The sequence below is a fragment of the Myodes glareolus genome, chromosome 9 (assembly GCF_982192425.1).
Source record: "Myodes glareolus chromosome 9, mMyoGla1.1, whole genome shotgun sequence".
Lineage (NCBI taxonomy): Eukaryota > Metazoa > Chordata > Mammalia > Rodentia > Cricetidae > Myodes > Myodes glareolus.
In genome coordinates, this window is record NC_142034.1 from 31,102,828 (window position 1) to 31,128,488 (window position 25,661).

Genomic DNA, 25,661 nt, shown 5'->3' on the forward strand with positions numbered 1-25,661 from the left:
TCACAGCAACAGTAACCCAAACTAAGAGAAAATATACACATTTTGCACATACTAACAACTCACATTTCCTACTTCCCACTACTCCATCCACCCTCTCTCTCACCAGAAATTCCTTATATTTGTGTCTGTTCATTTTGTTGGAGACCCACTAAAATAACCTTGAGTCATCTGTATGACCTTTGGTTTTAGAGCTCTCCTTAGGAGCCTGATGAACTACTCAGAAGCACAGTTAAAACAAGCATTTCCCCTTCTCGCTGATCAGTCAATAGTCAATACTACTTCAGAGGTAAAGGGTAGGGCCATATGAGATTATTCCCCTTCTTTGACTGATTATTGGCAAAGCTGAAGACCAGGTTTTAAAACATGATTACTATAAGTAGGCCACGATGTCTGGAGATGAGACTCAGTTGGTAGGGCACATGAAGTCCTCGATTGGATACTCAGAACAATATAAAACCTGACAGTACATGTCTGTAATCTTAGCACCGGGGGAAGGAGGCAAACGGATGAAAAATTCAAGATTATTCCCAGCTAAATATACAAGTTAGAGACAAACTTGAGCTTGTGCTACATGAGATCCCAAGACCCTACCTCAAAAAAAAAAGGAGAAAAGGTAAAATGTAACAAAAGGAATGAGGGCATTTACATAATAAATAGCAATTCAATTAAATGATTTACTTAATGCACAAGTTTAATTATTGCCATTAAGAACAATTAAAAATTTTAGTCATAAAATGATATACAGTTCTTCCTTTTCTCCATTGGTATTCAATACTTTATCTTCTTGTTTATCAAGTGGCCCAAGGTTTACCACATTTACTGTAGAAGCCTACAAGGAGGTTGCGTTATCATAGAATTTATTTCTGTAGTGACCTTTGTTCCTGGAAAAAGTTGTACAGAAGCTGTACTGCAGCATGCTTTCTCAGAGTTAGGATTACAGACACAACCAAACTCCTCACTGAGAGGACAGTGTGTCCTGGGGAATGAGGCTGGACATTAGGTGTCATCTTCAGCCTCATCTTAGATTATCTGAACATTAATATTTTTTTATTTGAAAGGAAGTCGTACTATAGAAAATTTGGAGACACTTGACTATACTTCTCACTCCCAAGATCTCAGCTGTTTTCCCACCAACTCTACTCCTACTCCTTCCTTCCTTAGCAACATGGAAAGTACAGCACACACAGCAAGAGAGAGAGGGGAGACAGGGAAAGAGAGGAAGAGAGGGAGAGAGGGAGAGAGGGAGGGGGAAAGAGAGGGAAAGAGAGGGAAAGAGATAGACAGACACACACACATACACACACACACACAGAGAGAGAGAGAGAGAGAGAAAGAGAGAGAGAGAGAGAGAGAGAGAGAGAGAGAGAGAGATTCAGGTTGGGATGGAGTAGTGTGTCTTCCCACGGAGGACTCTCTAAGCTAATGAGGCCAGAGGTGTAATTACTGAAGGCCTTTGGGGTTGTAATTACTAAATGGCTCTCAAGCCCAGTGGTGACAACAAGCACAACAACACTCACTTTGTAGCTGTCAGAACCACTTGGGATGTGATAAGCATCGTGTGCTTGTAAGCTCAGATGCTGTACCAAAGAAGTTCTGCCTTAGCAAATTGCCACAACGACCTGCTGCCTTCAACTCGTTCTGATTTTGTAATGAGAAAGTCCATTAAGTTCGCATAACTTTATACTGTGTTAGACAAGTGTGGAAGAAGATGGGAGTAATTAATGCTTCCTCTGCAGCATGTTGCATTTTTTTTTTCTGAAGCCCCAGATTGGATACCTTCATCTGTTCCCACTGATACCCTGAGAGTTCAAGGGGATTGCATAACTGTGCTTTAAACTGAACTACATAAGTCTGGTTACGACCTCAGGGGAGAATGGCTATGTTCAAAGCAAAAGTCTGAACATTCATGGTGCTTACAAGGACCAAAACCACAATTCCTATAACTTGTTTCCTGTATTCTCCATCCCCCAGATTCAGACCCAACCGCACCCCACCACATGCACACATAAACACACATAGTCCTTATATCCATTCATGCTCATTGGCAGGGCACAAACTATTTTAACTGCCTCTGATCTTGTCAAACAACAGGGATAGTGTTACTGATTCTTTACCTACAAGCCTTCATCTCTTCGGCATCTTCTCCTGGTCCCTTTGTGACATGAGGGCCCTCAGCCAATGCCTTGGCGCTTACCTCACAAAGGCAGGAGCAACGCACACCTGCGCTCGAGCTCCGGGCATTCAGGCTGGCTTGGACCGAGGTCCCCCAGTGCCAACGACAAAAGGCTCAGAAAGCGAGCCTGCTGCCTCCACCACTCGCCATGGCCAGCCAGTTCTGTGTTCCTCTAGGCCCACGCCTCTCACCCCTTAAACCTCTGAAATCCCACTTCACAGACTTCCAGGTGGGCATCTGTGTGGCCATCCAGCGCAGCGACAAGCGGATCCACCTGGCTGTGGTCACAGAGATCAACAGAGAAAACTCTTGGGTAACAGTGGAGTGGGTTGAGAAGGGAGTCAAAAAAGGAAAGAAGATCGAACTCGAGACTGTATTTCTGTTGAATCCAGCCCTTGCCTCTGCTGAACACCAACGGTCATACAGGCCCCTGCGCCCAGTGTCTGTAACACCCACTACCGCCATCGGGGACCAGCGTACAGCTACCAAGTGGATTGCGATGATCCCACACAGAAATGAAACACCCGCAGGGGACAGCCAAGCCCTGGTGGTCCCCAGCAACCCTTTTCTGATGAAGCGGAAGAAATCGCCCTGCCTCAGGGAAATTGAAAAACTGCAGAAGCAGCGAGAGAAGCGCAGGCGACTGCAACTAGAGATCCGAGCTAGACGAGCGCTTGACATCAACACCGGAAATCCGAACTATGAGACGATGCGTATGATTGAGGAGTACCGCAGGCATCTAGACAGCAGCAAGATGTCCAGCCTCGAGCCCCCAGAGGACCACCGGATCTGTGTGTGCGTGAGGAAGCGCCCTCTTAATGAGAGAGAGACCACCATGAAGGACCTAGATATCATCACTATCCCCTCACGCAATGTGGTCATGGTGCACGAATCTAAACAGAAGGTGGACCTGACCCGCTACTTGGAAAACCAGACCTTCTGTTTTGACCATGCTTTCGACGACACAGCATCCAATGAGTTAGTTTACCAGTTCACTGCCCGGCCTCTGGTGGAGTCCATCTTCCGAAAGGGCATGGCCACTTGCTTTGCTTACGGGCAGACTGGCAGTGGGAAAACCCACACCATGGGTGGAGCCTTTTCTGGAAAGGCCCAAGATTGCTCTAAAGGAATTTATGCCCTGGTGGCTCAGGATGTCTTTCTCCTACTGAGAAACCCTGCCTACGAGAAACTGGAACTCAAAGTCTATGGGACATTTTTTGAGATTTACGGTGGCAAAGTGTACGATCTGTTAAACTGGAAGAAGAAGCTGCAAGTCCTCGAGGATGGAAACCAGCAAGTGCAGGTTGTGGGGCTGCAGGAGCAGGAGGTGTCTTGTGTGAAGGAAGTCCTGAACCTGGTGGAACTCGGAAACAGCTGTCGGACTTCCGGTCAGACCTCTGTCAATGCCCACTCCTCCAGGAGTCACGCTGTGTTCCAGCTCATCCTTAAGTCCGGAGGGAAACTGCATGGCAAGTTTTCCCTTGTTGACTTAGCCGGGAATGAAAGGGGGGCAGATACTGCCAAGGCCACCCGAAAGAGGCAGCTGGAAGGGGCCGAAATAAATAAGAGTCTTCTAGCCCTGAAGGAATGCATCAGGGCTTTGGGTAAAAACAAATCTCACACCCCATTTAGAGCCAGCAAGCTCACGCAGGTGCTCCGGGACTCTTTCATCGGCCAGAACTCCTCCACGTGCATGATTGCTACTATCTCACCTGGAATGACCTCCTGTGAAAATACTCTCAATACTTTAAGATATGCAAACAGAGTGAAAGAATTAGCGTTAGAGGGACGGCCCTACCACCATTGCCTCTCTCCAACTGGCCAGGACGCACCACTAATATTAGAAAAGGACAATACAAATTCAGAAAAGTCCCTCCAGGGGGAAGAATTCATTCAGATACCTACTGTGCAGAATGTGGAAGAAAAAGAAAGCAATGAGATCACATTAGCAAAGGACCCACCAACTTCATGGAGGAGCCCGAGCCAGTGGTGGGAGGCCATCCAGGAGACAGCTGATGGAGTAAACTGTGATGTGGACTTTTGCATTGCTCAGTCACTGTCCATTTTGGAGAAGAAAATCGGTGTGCTGACTGAGATCCAAAAGAAGCTCCAATTACTACGAGCTGATCTCCAACAGAAAAGCCAAGTCGAGTGACAGCGAAGGCCAGAGATCAGGAATGAAATCTTGGAAACGGTTCTGAAGTTTCTACCTCTTATTACAGGAGAAATCTGTCCAAATTATCTAAGCATAAAGGTCCCCTGGAGAACTTACATCTTAAATCATCCTGGTCAAACATGTGGTCTTTTCTTCTTCCTCTGAATTTCCATAGTGTAGTCTGCTTTCTTCCTGTGTTGTCACTGTAAAGATTTTGCCTTTTCCCTGTCGGTATTGACAGCTGGCAGGGTTAAGAAACTTTTTGATTCTTTTAACTGGGGAAGGGGGATGCAGACATAATATAGATCACCAGTATGAGGAACTGCCTCCCCCACACAAAATTACCTATTTTATTTTGAAAATTAGAATAGTCCTGAAGTTGAGAAACCCTGCTGTAGAAGAAACCAGCTGCAGTGAAATTAGATTCCCTGTATTGTAGCTGGCAAAGCAAAATACCATGAATTACAGGGATGAGCATGAAAACACAGAGCAAGCGTCAATCAGATACCCACTTATAAATCTTCCTCGGTTGCACTGCTGTGTGGATTCAAATGGTTTCTGAGATTGAGTCATTCTGGGATGAGAGGGAAGTCAGCTGTGAGAGAGTGTGTGTGAGAGCCGAGAAATGAAAGACTTTTATTTATTTTTATCTTAGCATTTAAGTTGCAATTACTGTAATTATTCCTGAGTCATGTGTGTGGGCCTGTGTGGTGTCTGTGTGTCTGTGTGTGTGTGCACGCGCGCATGTGTGTGTGCACACGCACAGTGACTATTTATGTGTGTTTGTTAGTGTAGGGAATTTTGATGTCTATAATTTTTCAATGATATGCCTTATGAAGAAGAATTCTGGTTTGAAATCGGGGCAAGAGTCAGCAAGCAAACAGAAAAGTTCCTGTATAAGGGGCAAGATAGCCCACAACTACCTAAAGCACATGGAAAAGTTGTGGGAAAATTTAATGTCTTGGATTAATTAAATATGGAGAACCTTTCTAGATATGAAAATCAAGAAGTCTATCCTTTAAAAAGAATGCTAATCAAATATGGGAATGGTATTATAATAATTTAATACACATAATAAATTAGTGGCTTAGTATCAACATACATCCAAGAATAGGATCTTGTGGCTCCAAATCTTTCCATTCTAAACTCGTTTTTAAAGAACTCAAGAGATTTACACAGAAAGTATAAGACAAATCTAAGAAAGAGGACAGGCAAAAATGTAGCCTCCAAATTCTGGAGCCACATTTAGCAAGAATAGTTTGTTGTTTCAAACTCTAATAATATGAAGGCCCAAGAGGAACTGATGACAGCTATTCAGAAGGTGACCACACAGCAATGGAATACTAGCATCTTGTGAAAGCAGTGAATGGGAAACCAACTAGGGCCCTCGGTCTTTAGAACTCCTACGTTTGTCTTTAAATAGACTTCACTATGTTGATTGATTTCTTCAGATGGAATTATACGTTATTATTAAAACAGCTCAAACTTTTCAAATCAAACTTTAGTACAAGATGATTATTTCATTAAATAAAAACCTTCAACAAAAAAGAATGGGACATGCCCCCAAAACATGGCATAACAAGCTACAATAAGATTAAGCACAAACCAGCACATCAAGACTGGAGGATGCAACCCAGTGGGAGAAGGATCACACAAGTAGGCAAAAGAGTCAGAGACTCTACTTGCTCACATTGTTAGGAATCCCACAAGAACATCAATCTACTCAGCCATAATAGATATGCAGAGGACCTGGGTCAGACCCTTACAGGCTAGGCCCTGATTTCTGTGAGCCCCCATGACTTCCAGTGAGTTGATTCTGGGGCAACCCTAATCCCTCTGGTTCCCCTAATCTTTTCTCTCCTTTCTCAGCAGGACCCCCTGAGCCCAATGTTTCCCCTTAGGACTCTGCACCTGTTTCCTTCCCTGGGAGGTCTGCTTTTTTTCCTCAGGGAAGACAGAGGGAGATGGATCTGGGGGAGAGGGGAAGTGGGGGTGGAGAGACTGGGGGGATGGGAGGGTAGGTAAACTGCAGCTGGAATGAAATATATGAGATAACAAAATCTGTGCACTTTATTAATATAAGTACATTATGTATCTGTGAGTATATGTACATGCACATGTACATATGAATGGGAGAAAAATAAGGTCTGAGGGGCAGAGGAAGCTAGTTCAGTGGGTAAGAGGTTTTGCTGTCCAAGCAGGTAGATGTGAACTCTGAGCCCCAATACCCATATGAAGAGCAAGATGTGGTAGTTCCCTTCTATAACACTAGCACTGAAGAAGAACTGAGTATGTATGAGGAGAGGTTGCTGGACAGCAATCTGGCTGAAAAGTGACAAGCTTCAACTTCAGTGAGAGACACTGAAGAGGATGAAGTCAAGCCTGAGAGAACAGCACAGCTGACATCTTCCACTATACTGCACAACCATTGGGAGTGTCCAGACAAGTACAAATGCATGACAATGTGCACACACACACACACGTGTGTGCACACACAAACAGAATCCACCCTCACTTTTAGGTCTTATTGAGATAATTTAGAGTCTTAATGAAAAGATGGAGGGGTATTTCATTTTCTCCCACCCTTTGTCTCATCATTTCTGGCAGTCTCTGATGTTTTTATTATCAGCATTATTCTAATTAGGATTTCAAGTACCCGAACAGTTTGGTCACACATACAAGTTAGGATAAAGTATTTGAAGTTTCAGCATTCTGATAACAATTTTCTAAAGAGCATAATATGAAATGCGCAAACGGTCATTATGGTTCAATGCTTTACAAAGTAAACATAAACTCACCTGGGTAGGGACCACACACAAGACATATGTCATAGTGCTCTACCAGCTTCCTCCTCACTTCATTGCAGTCCTTGGTGCCTACATTAAAGTTAAAGGTGTGCAGCTTTTTATATGAATGGAATAATGTCACTGTTATGTGTACAACCCTGGCTTCCTTTTTTCAATCACAATTGTGTGTATTAGGACCTTTGACATTGTTCCTTGAATTCTGCCTTCCCACAGGCACACACGCACACACACACACGACCAACATCACATAATCATACTCATCTGTGCATACTGTTGCTTAAATGTTATCATAATAACAAATTCTTTCAGTGTGTGTGTATACACATCTGAAAGATTCTAGTCAGCATAGCAGTGCACAGTATTATTTTACTCTTAGCTGCATGTTCTCTGTAACACATAGACAAGTCATGAAATCAGTTATTAATCCATTTACCCATGAGTGAATAAAGAAAATGTGTGTAGAAAAGCAAGATTTATTAACCAAAAAAAAAAGAAAAAAAAAAAAGAAGTTGTATCCTTTGAAATGAAATTGACGTTACTGTATATCTTCATGTAAGGTAAAATCAATGTCACAATAGGTAGTCTGTTTTAGTTCATGTGGAATCTATGACTTTAAAAACAGGCAGTGACCAAAGGAGTAAACAGGAAAGAAGAAAGGAGAAGGTAAAAGATAAAGTTAGAGAGGAGTTGTTCCTCTAACAACAAGCCCAGAGTTGTTCCTGAATTGGTTATCCAATACAGGGCGTTCATCCTGAAAATATATACACACTTCATATATATAATGGATCAGCTGGTTGGATTTATGTATTTGTGCACATTATATGTATGTGTGAATATGTTAATGAAAAAAAGTGTTTTGTGGCATAGGAGGACTTAGACAGATAGGATATGGAAGGGGCTGGAGGGAAGAATCTAATTAAATTTGCTTTTGTTTTTGTTTTCTTTTTACAAAACAAGGTTTATCTATGAAGCCCTGGCTATCCAAGAATTTGCTCCATAGACGAGGCTGGTCTTGATCTCAGAGATCCTCCTGCCTCTGTCACCCGAGTGCTGGGATTAAAGGCAAGCACTACCACTTCCTAGCTTAAATTTTTAAAACTAACAATTAAAAAAAATTAAGCCAGGTAGTAGTGGCACATATTTTTAATCCTAGCACTCCAGAGGCAGAGACAGAAGGATCTCTTTGAGTTCAAGGTCAGCCTGGTCTACAAGAGCTAATTCCAGGACAGGCTTCAAAGCAACACAGAGAAACCGTGTCTTGAAAAACTAATAAAGAAAAATAATTAAAGTGATACAAGTTGAAAAATAACGCAAGGTTAACATGACCAAAATACAGTATATGTATGTGTATGAATGTTGTGATGGGCCACATTACTTTGTATAATTATTATTTATAATAACAAAAATTGAAAACCAAAAATCATTGAAAAATTAAGTTAATTCCTGGCAGCAATTTCACCTAATTTTTTGTCTTATTCTTTCATCAAAAAGATGTTATATCACACTGCATATTTTAGCATGTGGTGTATAGTGTACATATCCAAATATATTGATGAATATATTTCCCAGAAAGTCCAATGTGCCCATCTGCAGATAGTAATTAAAACCTCTCCAGTACCTTTCTCTCTCACCAACTAATATCAGTATCTTTCCTCCCGTTGAGCTTCTTCAGTCATCCTCAGTCAAATGCACATTACCTTGTCCAGTGATTTTAATAAGTTTTCAGGCTAGGCGTTGTGTCTTACACCTGCCATGCCAGCAGCAGTGAATCAGACTAAGCGAGAACTCTATCATTTTAAGGTCAGACTGCTGTACACAAGTTCTAGAACCACCTGGGCTACATACAATGATCCTGTCAAAGTAAAACAAAACACTTCTTAGGAATCCATACAGCCCTTGAAAAGATGGGAAAATGTGTATCAAATAAAATATTCTGTAATGAAACATACTCAAAAAAAGAATCAAGGGAAGTTCACTAGGAGAATTGTTGACAGTTTGCACAGATGCCCTGCAGTGAGAAAGGAAGATTGTAAAGTAAATTAACACTCTAATAAGATTGTACGGAAAATGTCAGAGCTTCCAATCTGAGAAAAATAAATACTCTTAGTACTTTGAAAGCATCCATTTACACACGAAAACCTTGGCATGCTAATTATAAGCTGTACTTATCTATTAATTAAAGTAGATTTTCTCCTGTAGTGGACAGACATTTTAAATTACTGTGTGAACTTGCAAATAATAAAAACTGGTATTAAAATTCCAAGCTCAAGATTTCATATCTGCAAATTTTTCTTTTATTATTAGCTTGCAATAACAAGTTTTCAAACTTATTTTCATTTACTCAATTATTTTTAGTAATAGAAAGTACTGATGTAAGATTTTGTGTATATATATATATATATATATATATATATATGTTTGTGTGTGTGTGTGTGTATACTGAGTGAATAAATGGATGAAAACTTGATTACACATGTAAAATATCATTCCAGTAGCAGAAATGCAGCTACCTATGTGTGCTCCCTAAGAAAATCTATGTCAAAAGTTGCCTGTTGTTCATAATGTAAGATATTGGATGAGTGTTCCCCTCACTCCACATCCTCTCCAGCATAGGCTATCATTGGTGTTTTTGAGTTTAGCTATTCTGACAGGTGTAAGATGGTATCTCAAAGTGGTTTTGATTTGCATTTCCCTGATCGCTAAGGAGGTTGAGCATGACCTTAAGTGTCTTCTGGCCATTCGAAGTTCATCTGTTGTGAATTCTCTGTTCAGTTCAGTACCCCATTTTTTAATTGGGTTAATTAGAGTTTTAGTGTCTAGTTTCCTGAGTTCTTTGTATATTTTGGAGATCAGACCTTTGTCTGATGAGGGGTTGGTAAAGATCTTCTCCCAGTCTGAAGGTAGCCTTTTTGTCTTACTGACAGTGTTCTTTGCTTTACAGAAGCTTCTCAGTTTCAGTAGGTCCCATTTATTCATTGTTTCTCTTATTGTCTGTGCTACTGGGGTTCTACTTAGGAAGTGGCCTCCTGTGCCTATATCTTGTAGACTACTTCCCACTTTCTCAAAGCTGTCATTTATAAATTCTTTATGCAATTTTTTTTTTATTCTTCAAACGAACAATTGCTCATAGCAAACCTTAGCTTCTCATTTTCTTGAAAGGTGATTTTTTTTCTTTTTATGCCATTTCTTTTTCATCTTAAATAAGTGTAAATTTAGAAGTTAAAAAGGAAAAAAAGTACAGAATGTTTTAATGGTTTAAACAAGCTATGGAGCTGAGTCAATCACTGAAGGTACGATCATCTAGGCAGCCTCTGCAGTTCTGCATTTGATACGATCCTTTACTGTGATGGATACTGCCTGCAACCATAGGTAAACCAGAAGGTGTTAAATGGAGCTATGACTTGAGTGTGTCTTTCCTTTCTCCTGTGCTGATGTTCAGCTAAAGATGAGGCAATAGTGAGAGGTCATCCTTTATAGAGTTTGAAGCTCATTACTAGGGATCAATAAGCCTCTGTGTGAGAAGGGGTAGACTGACCCTCCTGTTTCCACACACATAAATACCTGTCTTCAATATTTCCACCATATAATGATACCATATGACGATTTTACCAGATGGGGTCATTTATCATGGACATTCATCATCCAAAACAATGAGCTAAACAAATGTCTTTGTATATGAGAAAGTGGCATGTATTCTGTTATAGAGATAGAAGACAAATACAAAAGGTACCAATAAAAAGGAAGAAAATGAGTCTTGGGAAAAATGAAGAAATCATCCTAGCACCAAATCGAAATAGTGTTACACTTAAATAATTGGCAAGTTTTGATACACTTAACTATTATGTTTTGGTTCAGGTTTTAGTTTTCCACAAGGATGAAAAGGGAAGATACACTGGGCCATCCTAGAGAATCAGGATTCTTTTTCTATCTGCACATGAGTATAAATGTTGATATTAGGCATAAACAAGATTAGTGAGGAAGAATTATCAAATCTGGAGTCAGATTATGGGTTTGATTTAATTATTGGCCACCTGGTAGCTATGTGAATTCAAACAAATTTTGAACCTCTCTAGGCTTCATCATTTTTTCATCTGCTCCACAAATGTAAAATATTACTTATTAGCACTTACTAAATTAATCTCAGAATCCTTTTGGATAACCAACATAGGAAGTATTAATAAAATATTTTAATCCTCTCTATAGTAAATGTCAAATATATAAGCAAGGCTTTACAATGGTCCCTGCCCTTAATGAATTCATTAATAAATGAGAAAGACAAATCCTTGCAACAAAGGAAGAAATTTTTGTTTGCAATTCCAGGTTAATGAATGAAGTGCCGTGAGTCTATAGAAATGGTTCATGTAGACAAAAGGCTTAGGGAAGTTTTCTCAGAATGACTGCATTAGTTATTTATCTTTTCGTTTTGACAAAACACCTGGCAAGAAGCAATTTAAGGAAAGAAGGAGGGGAGGAGGGAAAGAGGGAGATAGGGTTTATCATGCTTATGTTTCAAGGGGGTCAAGTCGAAGATACTGGGAAGTCATGGAGGCAGGAGCCAAAATGTGGCGGTTCACATTGCACGGGAAGCCAGGCTATAATCCCTCCAGGCTCTCCTCTGTTTACTTATTTCCTCTAGTAAAACTTCACCTTTTAAAGATTTTAGAGATTGTCTAAGCACTGTGTTGTAAATTTAAGACCAAATGTACAAACATGTGAGCCTATGGACCATTCCCTTTTAAACAACAGCAGTGGCCTATCCGGTAGAGTACAGCGACAATGTGGGGATGGAGGGGTCTCACAGAGCAGATGAAAGTAAGGGCATTCAAGGGAGATAAGTAAACTGAATTCCTGAATGTGAAGGACCACTGGTTAGAAACTTATTTAGAGTTCTGTTTCCCCTCTAAAATTGTCTTTTAGAGGGAGGGTAACATTTTCTTTGATGTATGTCATGTTCATATCTCACATCACACTGGTACTTCCTAAGTAATTAAAATTCATGTGGGAATGATTATACTTTCTACCAGCTTTAACTATATAGAATGTAGAACAAGTATGTATATATCTTCTTAATTTCTTTTTGAAAAATAATTCTGTAGAATGACAGAAACTAAAATTATCAGAAAGGCATTGACACTTGGAGGCCTAATCTCCAGTATTCGCTCACAATTATAAGTAAGCAGTTGCATGTCTATCCTACATCCTCATGTCTGCAGCTAGATAGCCAAGGGAAACCTCCACAGTGAGGCTACTGATGCGATTTCTTCGCTTTATCCAGAAGGGGCTTCTCAGTCCCTTGTCATTTACTGTTATATCAATACTACACTTACCCAAATAAGTCAATATTTGAGTCCTTTTGCCAATGCTAATGACCTTGGGCTTAATAACTTTGACTTCCAAGCATGGTTGGGCAGCATAGAACATTGTCTGTGCTAATGAAGGATCTGTGAGCCTTAAGGACCCCCCCCCCACAAAAAAAAAAACAAACCTGGTTGAGTCAGTTTCTGAATAAGAGGTTAGAACATTACCTCTACCCCATACTATATCAAGGCAAAAATGACACAAGGTTACTGTGATGTGAGCTCACCTGTCAATTTGACACAACCTAGAATCACTTTGGAATTCTGTCTCAATGAGGGATTTTCTAGATTAGATTGGTTTGTGAGCTTGTCTGTAGGGGATTACCTTTATTGTCTTAACTGATGTCAAAAGACCCAATCTGGAACTGGGTGACACCATTATCTGAGATTGGGACCTGTGTTGGACAGGATAGAGAAAGTTAGTTGGAAATGAAGTATATGTTCACTTATTTTTTTTCCCTGTATAACGTTAAATAATACATGACCAGCTGCTTCAAGTTCTTGCCACCTTGCTTCCCTGTAATGATTGACTGTAACTTGCAATTGTGACCTACAGTCAGTCCTTCATCCTGTATATCATTCATTTTGTGAGGAAATTTTATCACCATAACAGAAATGAAAGAACAGACTTCCCACTTGTAGTCTGGATCTTTTCTTCTAGATCTTATTTGGACAGGCACATAGGGAAAATGTCTTGGAATGTATTTTCTGGTATGAAACTTAGAAGACTATACATAGGCAAAAAAAGTAAAAATGAAAAAATGCAATGCAATGAAAAAATGACACAATATTTTGCACACCCATGAGCTGTCACAGTCACCACTGTTGTTTTCAAAAATCGATTCTAAGATGTAAAGCTAGATCTATTTCCTTCCCTCTGAATCTCTGTATTAGCAAGCTTCTCATTGAAAGGCATGCTCTCATCCTTCTCCAACTGTAGCAGAGGGAATGGAACTGGAAGAACTGTATTGAAGGAGAAAGAGTATCATAGGAAAAGGTATGCACACACATTAGTGCTTCAAGAAAAATGTTAAAAGATTGAAGCTGATAGCTTTTACATTAAGTGGTGCGAACATTCCTCATTCGCACAGTCATTCAGAGAAGTACTCAGAGAACAGACATCCAGAAGCGGAATCCCATGATCACGAGGGTTAAAGGATAAAAGGGTCAACAGTTCCTAGGTGAAAAGGGTTAAAAAAATGAGAAGTCAGAAAACCAAAGAAAAATGGGGATGGGAAGAAAGATACTGAAACCACAGGGTAAGTGATTTAAAAGGAAGAGAGTCATTGTCCGTGTTAAAAAGAAAACAGTGCTGTTGGATAATGACTTAAGGGCAGTGGTGTTGAGGAGTCAGGTCATTAATAACCTCTGAGCGATGAGGTTGATACAGACGTCAAATAGCAGTGGGCTGAGGAGTTAGAGAGCAGCCTGGATAATAAGAGTGAAGGTGGCTCATAAATCCTAACCTACTTTATACATACAATTAGAAGACACAGCTTGTTAGATTCAGGACCTGGCTGTCCCTCATTCACCAAACTCTGTGACTTGACCCATTACTGTTTGTGTATCAAGTATACACAAGTGAAATATAACATAATGTGTTATATTCCATAAGGAAATAAAGAAAATGGATGATAAATTTTTCCATCTTCTTATGCCATTGACGAGCCTTCTTTCAAGACAGGCCCAACAGGATGCATCATCTTTAATCTCCAAATATCACCCACTGGTCCTCTAAGGTCAGCTTCCCTCTGCCAATACTTTAACAACTCTGATTTGGTTATTTGAAATTGATACCAATTTGAATATGGCCTTGACTACAAGGTCTAGAATGTTGCAGTTATCAATTGACCCTCCTTTAATTACTGGTCTCTGTCACATTTCTTTAAGCATCTCTTCCTTCTTGGCATTTCTCTTCCTGATTTCCATTTTCATAGCTCCTCTGTCAATCAGATCTATTTACTAGTCTTTACGTGGACATAAAATATAATTATAATCTGAGAGTTTTCTTTTCCTCTTCTGAGAACATATTTTATGAATAACCTTTACCTAGCTCCCCATGTAATGTTCCCTAATTGTTAAAACATAAACATGAGGGCATAGAATAAGTAATTTTAAACTGGTTGTGCTTTAAATGGTTCAGAAAATAATGAATTGAGTATATTAATTTGTTTTTAGAGAAAACACCAGCAGATATTAATATTTAAGAGATGTTTCCAGTGTTTGTGATTTTTTGTACCAGAACTTTATAACTTATGTGTTCAGCAAAAGGGTTGTTTATGAAGAAAAACAATCAAATGAAATAATTTCATATTTATAGACAAAACAGTGACATCTATTGTTCGGTGTTATAGAAAATGGATTTGGGGATGAAGAGCAATGCCATATTTTATGTATTGAGCTCCAGTGCAATGACAACTACTTTTCTTGTTTTAAGATACTAACAGGTTGTATACAATAATTTAATATGAAGTCAAACAAAACTGAATATGTAGGAATATGCCATTTAATCATGATTTAACAGGTCCAAAGTCTGTCTAGAAGAAGAAATAAGACATTTAACAGCAGAATACAATACCTAAAAACAGAAGTCTTTTTTTACTGTTACACTTTCACCATATAGATCAGCTAAGTATTTATGACTGATGACTGTAAAAGCCCAAACTGACCTTTGACCTTAAGACAAGGTACTATTTTCAAGTCTTATCTGTTATGAACTAAGTCTATCAATATAAATTTATTTACCTATTACCTTGGTGAAAGCTTATGATCTCTAAAGGTATAAAACTTGTCGGAAGAGATAGTTTCTGTCTAGATCTTATGTATATGAATGTATACTGTGTATGAATGCATGTGTTCTTGTGTGCATAGGCATGTTTGAATACATACATATGGAGGTCAGAGGACAACCTCTGGCATCATTCCTCAAACCTCATTTACCATATGATTTTGAGACCAGTTTTCTCACTAGCTTTGAACTGATCAAGTAGGCCAGACTGGCAAGCCAGAAAACTTCAAGGATCCTCCTGCCATTTATACCATTTCCATCTGGTTTTATCTTTAAAATTGGGGTCTCGTGAAACGAAAGTTGGTCTCTAACTCTTTTTGTAATCAGGATGCCTTGAATTCCTAATCCTTTAACCTCTACCTCCCGAGTGCTGAGATTATAGGTATATTCCACGAAACTTGCCTTAGGACTCTCTTTTCTATAAGCTGTAACTCCAGTTGTTAAGAACTTGTTAATTAGCCCTCTTATCAGCTGTCATATACAACCCAAATAAGGAAGCATTTATTCTAGTATATAATTTCAGAAGAATCCTTCCGTGATCACATGACTTCATGTCGCTATGCCCGTATGGAGGCAGCACAGCATGAGAGCAGGAGTGTATATCAGAGTCTGCTCATCCCATGACAGACTGAAGACCCAAAGAAAGGAAGAGACTGTGGACCAAGGTTAGCTTACAAAAGACCCTCCATCTAGGCCCCATATCCCAAAGTTTCCAAAACCGCCAAAATTAATACCATCAACTGTGTAGTAAGAAATATGAAAATCTCCTATTCAAACTATCCCTTTGCATGCCTAGCCTACATGGCTAATGGCAATACCCTAATGCAAATGCATGTAGTCCATCTCTAAGAGTCTCCAAAGTCTTAGCTATTCTAACACTATTTAGAAAGTAAGTAAGTCTGGGCCCAAGGTCTCTTCTGATGGAAAGTAAATAGTTGAGTGGGAGTATCTATAAAGTCAAAAGAAAATTTGTATGCTTCCATGATACATTGGTGAAGGGGTGAGGTCGATCGGTAGTTAAAAATTAACCAGACTAGCTTAATATAAAAGATACAGCCTTAACAAACAGAAGGAAGGAAAACTTACACCAGAGTCGCAACGGTCCATCCGAGAACGCAGGGGCAAAGTGAGAGGAAGTGGCAAGGCACTTCGATCTTTTATTTGTTTTATGTGGCCCCAGGGGGACACACCCTAAGCAGAATGTGATTAGCTTAAGCTCCCCATCACATTGGTTCAAAATAAACCCTCTCATTTTGATAATAGAATATTTAGAAAATATCCTATTTTCCAAAAGAAAAGTAGTATAGTCAGGAAGGAGTGTTCAAAGCAAGACCAAAAGCCATAAAGAAAAGCATCAAACCCTATAGCTCAATGTCCAGCACACAGTGTCCTGCTGTAATTTCCATTAGGCTTAGACTTGCCAGACGGGAGACTCTGGTCTCTCTGCTCGCAGTCCACATGGCCTCTGACTTCGGCTGGCTCCACGGCTTGAGTGACACTTTCATCAGAAGGTATTTCACATGTCAGACACTTCCACTAGTCTTCACCTTACAACGTCACACATCACTGCCACAGAGGATGTGTGCAGGGACTCCAAACCTGTCACACACTGCCTAGTCTCATAGACATTCATTGAAATATGCATGGAAGCCTCCCTAACCCATAACATTTGCATCCCATGTGCCTGTAAAAATAGTTCCCCATGAATTGTATCATTGTCTGCTGCCATTTCTGTCAATAGCAGGGCTCCTTGGATCACAGCTGCATTAACCTCTGAGTAAATGACAACTATAGTAGGTGGGCATGCTTGAGAGGGCTCTGTGTCTTCATAGGGCAAGTCTTAAATAAATGCATTTTCTCACACCCTTAAGCCTACAATGGTTGAGTCTGCTTCATTCCTCAGAAGCCCTTGGGCAGTCTTTCCTACTGCATGTTAATTGATTTCTTACTGATGCAAAATTTCGTAGAAACCAAACTTTCCCTAGCCAGAAGTTTGAACATTTCTAACCAAACTGGAAGTTTGTCAAATATTGCTTCCCAGATTTTTGTTTGTTTGTTTGTTTGTTTGTTTGTCTTGTTATTCTAAATTTGGTGTAATTGTGGGAAAAAAACCAGAAGACTTAATGGTACTGCTTGAATGTTGGGATTCCTTGAAATATGCTCAACAAAATCAATTCACTACTTCTAAATGCAGGACCCCACAATTTCCAAAGCCATGGAGAGAATGTGACCAAGTTCTTTGCCAGAATATAGCGTGAGTGACAGCTAAACTACTTCCCAAGAGACCTCTTTCTACCTAAAAGTCCACAGACTTTAGGGCCAGCATATAAAGAGGAAAAAAAATCACATATCAAACTTTGCTTTCAGCATTCTAAGCTTTTCTTTTCCATGATAATATTTTTAAACTTTATTTTCTGTATATAAAGACGTCTCCATTTAAAATATTATTCCTCATTGATGACGTTCTTTTCTTTTTTCCTTTTATAGAAAATAGATTTTTTTCCTTAGGTAATATATCCTGATTACAGTTTCCCTCCCTTGTACTCCTTCCATATCCTCCCTAAGTCCCCTTTCATCTGGTTCTACTCTCTGTCTCTCAATAGATAAAAGAAAATATACTTTTAAGGGATAATGATATGATTTGATAAATTAAAAACTACTCTATTGGAATTGGCAAAACAAACAGAAGTAAAAAGGATTAAGTGTACAATACACAAGCCTATGTGGTACATTTCACAGTCGACCCCTGAGATAGATGGTCTTAACATCCCTGGGTGTTTCCAGAGACAGTCATCTGAAGGAAGAAGATCCACCTGCAAACAGAACCTCTTTCAGAACAAGGCTGGAGGAGTCATAGTATTTCTTGCCTATCTTAGCTTATTACTGTGAAGTACACTTTATTCTTTATGGCTGCTATCCCTCACTGACAATAAACTTCAGCTTCGTCACCCTTTCTATTACGATGGAGCAGGAGTGGTTCTACGGGAAACTTTAAGTCTCCAGCAGAGCTTAGGGACTCCTGAGACATCCAGGTTAGTGGATCAAGCAGCTATTGAGTTCTCTGTCATTCCCACATGTAAATGGCTATTGTTGAACTACTCAGTCCCTACTGAAATAGCAACCTAGTAAATATCCTACTATAATTCTATTGGTTCTTCTTCTCTGGAGAAAGTTGCCTATTGTACCTCATGACACCAACTAGTTCAGAGATTGTGGGAGAGTTGGACTTTTCAAAGCCTGTAGTTAAGAGTATTAACTAGTATACTCCATTTGCCAGTATTCTGAAATTTAGAAAATAGTCTTATCCCTTCATCCTGTATTTTTATTCATGTCACGAGAATACAGAAAAAATCAGGGTAGATCTATGATACAATAATGCAAGAAATTGCCAATGTGCTTCATGCCATGAGATCATAAGCATAAAATAATTAATTGCATTAAGGCTTCATATTGTTGGGGTGCTTGCCTAGCAGACAGGAGACTCTACGATCAATATCCAACATTGTCTAAGTGAGAATCTGAAGTACAGTAGCATCTTTCAATATGAGTATATTCTTCAAATAAGGAAAAAAGATCATTTGTTTGTTTGTTTGTTTATTGCATGTGTGTGGTCTTTTAGTGTTTGCATGTGTGTGCATGTGTTCTCTTTTATGGGAGACTATAGACAACAGAAGCCTCTGCCTCACCAGCTTACTCTTTAAGGGAGGATCTCTCACTGAACACAGTGACAATTTTGGAAAGCAGAATAGCTATTCAGTCTAGAAATTCCTCCTGCTGCCCTTCTCATTGTTGGTGTGTTCAGAGAGATGCCTCATTTCCAGCTATGTCAGGTCACCACACTTGTTCCACAAACACTTAGACCAACTCGACCACGCCTTTACTCTGATTTTTCTTCTTTTATGACAAAGTTAATGGGAAGCAAAGTAAAGCAAAATCATGAGTTGCTGTAAGGAATTGCAGGCTCAATACTGCTGTAAGATGAGTATAGTTGAGACATTTTTCAATTTCCATGTACGTAGACATCAAAACCCTACTTCTGAGTCGCAAAGAACAAAGTGAGTATCTGAATTCATCTTCAGTTAAACATTCAAAAACAGAAAACTGAGGTGCTTTGGGGAAGAAGTTTAGTTTATTATTTATATTTATATTTATTAGGTAAATGATTTTCTTTTTATTCTTGAAATGTTTGGTGAATCCAATGAATGTAATTGATTGAGTATATGTTCATTTATCACAAAGTGATGAAAAAGGGACTAATAACGCAAAGAAATCTGAACACAATATTAAAAGCATTTCCCAGTACATAGGATGGTAGATAGTGCTTTTTCTGAAAGCCTAAACCTTAATGTGACTTCAAAGAGCTTCCAAACCAGTGGTTCAGGGTAGATTGTAGAACGCTGTTATGCAGGAGCTCTAGGGACTGATAATGGGACAGGGAAATTGGGTGTTGCCATTATTACATGAAGTCACAGCATCTGAAGGCAGTTCTGCTTTTACCATAAGAAAAGTACTTTTAAATAAACTCCCCCAAATCACAAAGAACATCAAACATAGTTTTGAGGACAAAAACTAGCTTTAAAAACAATGGAGACTTAAAAAGTGTAATTTGAGAAAACATTAGAAAAAAAATGTTTTTTTCCTGTTTAGAGCTCTCTTTTAAAATTCACCCGTGAAGCAGATCTTTTGTCATACTATTACACAACATCACACAGTTGTGTGTTCATTAGTATCTCATAGTCTTGTTCATGAAATCAAGTGAAAGAATCTGGCATGTTTCATGTAGATAGAGGTGGGAGGTGTGCAAGGAAAAGAAGGAGCCTAGCACAGGTCCCAATAGCATGGCCAAGAGACAATGACTGTGTCCCTGAATTCATTCCCCATCATTTGTTCTTCTTTGAAAGGAAGAACATGAACATGTTCCTGAGGCTAGACAGCATGTGTGTCCAGAACTAAGGGACTATCCATCTGAAGCATGCGGTAGAGCTTGCTCCTTTCCTCTTGTTCTAGCATCTCCAAATAAGACCTTGTGACTCAGTTCTAAAGTGTATGCAAATGTGATAATCATATCAATATAAATATGTAATTTATGAATTTCTATTACCAGTATAACAAAATCATAATAAATTTAGTAGCTTAACCATAGACATTATTTAACTAATCTGCAGGTCTGATGCCTACTCTTACTTGTCAGGTCTGTGTTTTACATGAGTGAGCAGTGAAATGGCCTAGCAGGCTTTCTCTGAGTTTGAAGTCTGAACTAGTTACACCCATGCATGTTATCAGCACATCACATCTATCAAAACACATTTAACCCTGCAACTTCCTTGTCTAGTATCAGAGGCAGGAACTTTATCTTTAAATAGTCTATGTGTGTGTGTATATATATATACACATATATATATATACACACACACATACATCTATTTGCAGATATGTATAATATCTAGAGTAATACCTAAACAGAATAATGTCTACATCGTCTCCACCCTAAAACTCTTGATTCAAATTACAATAATTAAGATGAAAGACACTGATTAACCCATGAAAAGAAAGAGCTAGTTTTTACAGCTATAATCCCAACACTCAGAGACAGAAAACAGGAGGACCACCGCAAAACAAACCTATGCTTGCTTAGTAAATTTCAAGACAGTTAGAACTACATAATGAGAATGAGTCTCAGACAGAGTAGGGAAGTAATGAGCAAAAAGGCAGGGGAGAAAAGGGATGAGAATAATATTTGAATAAAGTTATACTTCCAGTGAAAATGAAGTTTAGACTTAAATATAATTTGTTAGAGTTTCTACTGTAAATTTTCACATATTGAGGTCTGTGTGTGAGTAGTTAGATAGACTCCGAAATAATTAGTATATGTATACATAATTATAATATATGCACACCCACTTTCTGAAAAGATAAATAACTATAAAGGGGTTTATGAATAAGCACGTTAAGGTGTGACTCTTAAAAATCATTAAAAATAAGAACATTGGTCTAAGTTAACTGATTCTTGGGTCCACAGCAAAATATGTTCAACCTGGCTGCAGTAGTTTCCTTCAGACTGCTTTCTATCACACATAGTCTGGGGCAAGCAAACCCGTATTTTATGCTGAAAATAGTGTTTAAAATAAGTAACTATTTTAATTTAGTATCAAAAAACAGGTTTCTGAGAGAATGTTTAATACTCTATTTTGTGTTTGATTCGCTTGAGATTGCCCCAAATAACAATGACATTAAGAAATAGCCACACATGTTAGTTTAAGACTTAATGTGTCTCCTTTAGCCAATTAAAACTCACACCTAATGGAGAACTGGATGTTTTATTCTTGATTTTGCCAATAAAAATAGATTCTAACACTAAGGATGGTGGGTTATTATAATGAAACAAAGTGAACGCCATGATCAAAGGCAAGATATCATATGAAGCCAGCACTGGGCATACAGAACACATATAAAATTTACTCAGGTGCATCTATTGAACAAACCTGAGGCCATTAAAATGTGCTGTCAATGTTTCCACTATGATGCAAGAAAATAAATGCTCTCATTTTTCATGTGACCCAGTCAATGAAGGGCAAAGAGAAAACACATAACAAAAATGTGCCCATACAAAGGAAAATATGGGGAGAGAATTTTTATGATTCAGAGATAATCATGTAAACAATCAAAGTATATAGTTTACTCAAAAAAAAGAGAAAAGGTATTAAGTTTAAAAATATCATAGCAATGGCTTTTCAGAAAGACTCCGGGCCAGCCACATTCAGAGAATCCGGCCTCATTCAGAGAATCTGGCTGGATCACATGCTCGCTCAGTCCCAGACAACTGGCCTTGGTGAACCCTCATTAGAGGAGGAGAGGGAGTGGGGGGAGTGGGAGGGTGTTGGGAGGAGGGGCGGAAATGGAGACTTTTGTATTTTAATAAACTTTGAGAAAAAAATAAAAAAACGTGCACCACCAGCAAAAAAAAAAAAAAAAAAAATCATGGCAAAATGAAAAACCATGACATCATGGTAACCATTTATGACCTTCATGGGGTCAAAAACATCCAGTTACAAAAGCTACACTGCTGGCGTCATCAAAACACAGTCCCTTGACTTCTGTTGCGTTGCTGAATTTTTCATTATGTAAGAGCTATAGGTTGTATGAACTCTTTCACTGAATTTTGTACATGAAATGATATAGTAAGATAATAACTTTGTCATTGCAGTTCACAAAAACAGAAGAAATGAAGCAAGAGTACAATATGGTCATAGAAGAAGAGAGGGTGAATCCAACCTCATTTCCAGGGAAGAATCCCATTGACACCCTGTGAGAAATTTGAGCTTTGACATCCTTGTAACATTCAGACACTGGGTAGGCAATGCCAAGGAGAATGTGATTTTTGGTCTCTTCCCATTCATAAAAATTTAGGCCTCAGAAAACGAAGGGCAGTTACTTGCTGTTTGCAGGCATTCATAAAAAGAGAGCTCAAAGTTGGGAGAAAGATATGTTGTGAGGTCCCAAGGCAAGCTGTAGGGTAGTAATGGGGAATGGATGTTATTAAAATACATTGCACACATATTTGAAATTTTCAAAGAATAAATAAAAGTATAATTTAATAACAATAAAATAATAATAATAATAATAAGTTAACTAATGGAATATAAACAAAGTTAAAATGCTGTACTTACAGTCAGATATTGGTACCTCTCTTCAAAGATGATAAAATGAGACTGAAAAATGAAATAAGATAAACATGCATTGTGGTGGGTCTACCCTTATCATTGTATTTCCTTTCTGCTGCCAGCTTACCTCCTTCTCCACACTCACACGTGTGGCAGCTAGGTATCTTCCTACTCTCTCTACAGTTTTGCTCTTTCATGACGTTATGTAGCTTAAACCACACACTAAGTAGAATGGAAACCCTAATGCACTTGCGGTTTTAGTAAAACATCCATACAGTTTTATCATTTCTAACAGGTGTACAACATTAGTGCAAAACATTAATTAATAATAGAGAAACCATGAGTAGGAAAGTAGGGATGCATAAGACCTCTCTGGATCTTCTGCCAGATTACAGCTCCTCTTAAAGTAATCCGTTTGTTAAAATGAAAGAGAGGTGTGTTTTGTACAAACTTATTGATAGGAAAAGGAATAGGGCAGATTACATGACCTTGGCTATAAATCTTACGTTGTTCTTGCTGGTTACACCCTTGCATTACCCCATATAACAGAATTATTTCGATTAATAATTAGTGTGTATTTCATAATAAAGTATGACCTTACATTTGATAGCATCCCAGATATTAAATTTTCTGGTTTTCTTTTGCACTTTTGTGTCCAATTAAGCCAGTGGTCACATACACAGGGGCTCTGGCAAACAAAGCAGATCAATGAATCAGGTCAGCTGTGGAAAGACAATAAAGAAGGTGACCCTCTGGGAAATGGCTCCTGTCTAAAGGAGGCAGCCATTTCTCGGCTTAGAATATTGTTGCTAAAGGGATTGTTCCAAACACAGCCAAAAATCAGGATGTTTTATATACAGTCTTCTACTTTACAGTACTATCAACTCCAATCTCATAACGCCTCCCATACATTGCACACACACATACACACACACACACACACACACACACACACACACACACACACACTCACACTGGAGGGAGACAGATAGTCATGTTTTGGAGAGAGAGAGAGAGACAGAGAGAGAGAGAGAGAAATGCAAACTCTCATTGGTCCTCTGAAATAAGCCAGTAAGACTGATGTGATTTAAAGCATCCCTTTCATTATGCTGGTCTATGTCACCTGGCATGATGGACTCCAGAAGTATCCTGGCCAACCCAGAGTCCTATGGCTGCTACATCCCCAAGTAGTCTATACACAGGTGCAAAAGATCCCTTTAAGACAAAAGTTCAACCCATTTCAGCTCTCTTCCCTGCTGTTCTTCTGAAGAGGCAAGCAGATCTCTCTCTGTGTGTCTCTCTGTCTCTGTCTGTCTGTCCGTCTCTCTCTCCTATCCCTTTTACCTTTCTCTCAATAAACTTCACACTCAAGCTCTTCTGTGAGGCATATTTGTCTCCTGCAGGCTGTGGATTTTCTGGTTCTCCCCCTCCAAGAATTCTCTTGCTGCTTTACAACCCAGCACACCAGTTGCTCCCTGAGACCCACACACCTCCTACTCCTGGCCTCCCCTGGAGCAGCACACTCCTTACTGACGGCAGCTTTGCCAATTTGAGGACTTACTCTCATGGATTGCTGGACCTTCAGAGTTATGACAGTACATGCAAGGCAAACAAAATAATAGAAGAAAAGATTTAAAAAATAAACTGAGGACAGTACTGGGTGGGTGAAGTGTTTATCACCCACAGTTTGAGGAAGGGCCATCAACAGATACTGGCCTAGGGCTCCTAAGCATCTTAAGATACGGAATGAATACAACAATAGATGAAGGAGTATATAATGAAGATTCATCTTCTTAGAGCATTAAAATTCTAACTCAAAGCAGTTTTGAAATATTCTCATCCTCAGAGGTGATGCTAATTTGGCAGAGAGTATAGCAGAGCAATTCTAGGTAGTGGTAAAGAAGCTATGCTGGCAAAGATGTGCTAATTCTAGAAAGCAGAGTTGGGGGCAGCTTATGAGAAATTGTCAAACTGAAACCAAAGATGGTCACCATGGTAGAGATTGACAAAATGGTAATGGATGGATGTAAGAAAATATGTGCAAAGCACATGCAGATGTGCCTTAGAGAGTTTTAAAGGAGACTGCTATCAGGTTCTCATAGAAGACTGTTCCATCACTGAAGATAAGTACACCAAAGGAGGAAGAGAGTTAGATTATGTGATTAGTGATTTGACAACTGTACTGATCTCTACATCTCCAGAAGAAGATTCCACATGGGAGTTTCTCATACTGATTCTTGACCTGTCAATGCAAGTTCTGAAACAGGATGGGGAATACTTCACACAGGGGAATTTTGTCAATTTGATTGAAGCACTGTCATTCTATGAAGAACAATGGGGAGAGAGAGGGAATGGGCAGAGTTTGTCTCTTAAAGGGGGATCTTTCTCAATGATGTACAGACTACTTAGTAATGTAAAAGCTTTAGGACCTTGGGCTGGCCAGGGTACTGCCTGGTGACAAGCGAGCATAATGCCATAATCCTAACAACATTAAATAGTTATGTCTTTAATGTCTTGATTTGTGCTTGAATTGTTAGAAAGAGATGTGCATACACACAGATCCAGTAAATAACATAGCTATGGTCTTCAGTTTGAGATTCCTAAGAAATCAGATGCTTTTGAGAACTATAAATATTTAATTTAATTATAAGAGATATATTACTATATAAAGTAAATAAGGATTTTTGAGTCTTGTTCTAAATGTTGAATTTTCTATGAAA

At 39.0% G+C, this 25,661-nt stretch overlaps 1 protein-coding gene and 1 pseudogene across 1 annotated transcript; both read left to right on the forward strand.

The window, feature by feature from the left end:
* Positions 1 to 2,230: 2,230 nt before the first annotated feature.
* Kif2b (kinesin family member 2B) lies at positions 2,231 to 4,453 on the forward strand. The gene has a single exon (XM_048446657.3). It carries the CDS (start codon positions 2,322 to 2,324, stop codon positions 4,326 to 4,328), a length of 2,007 nt encoding a protein of 668 aa, XP_048302614.3. The 5' UTR covers positions 2,231 to 2,321; the 3' UTR covers positions 4,329 to 4,453.
* Positions 4,454 to 15,839: 11,386 nt separating this feature from the next.
* Positions 15,840 to 25,399, forward strand: LOC125408415 (spermine synthase pseudogene; annotated as a pseudogene).
* Positions 25,400 to 25,661: the final 262 nt, after the last annotated feature.

Excerpts from the sequence above, each read along its gene's own strand:
- Kif2b (XM_048446657.3), top strand. The coding sequence starts at position 2,322 with ATGGCCAGCCAGTTCTGTGTTCCTCTAGGCCCACGCCTCTCACCCCTT.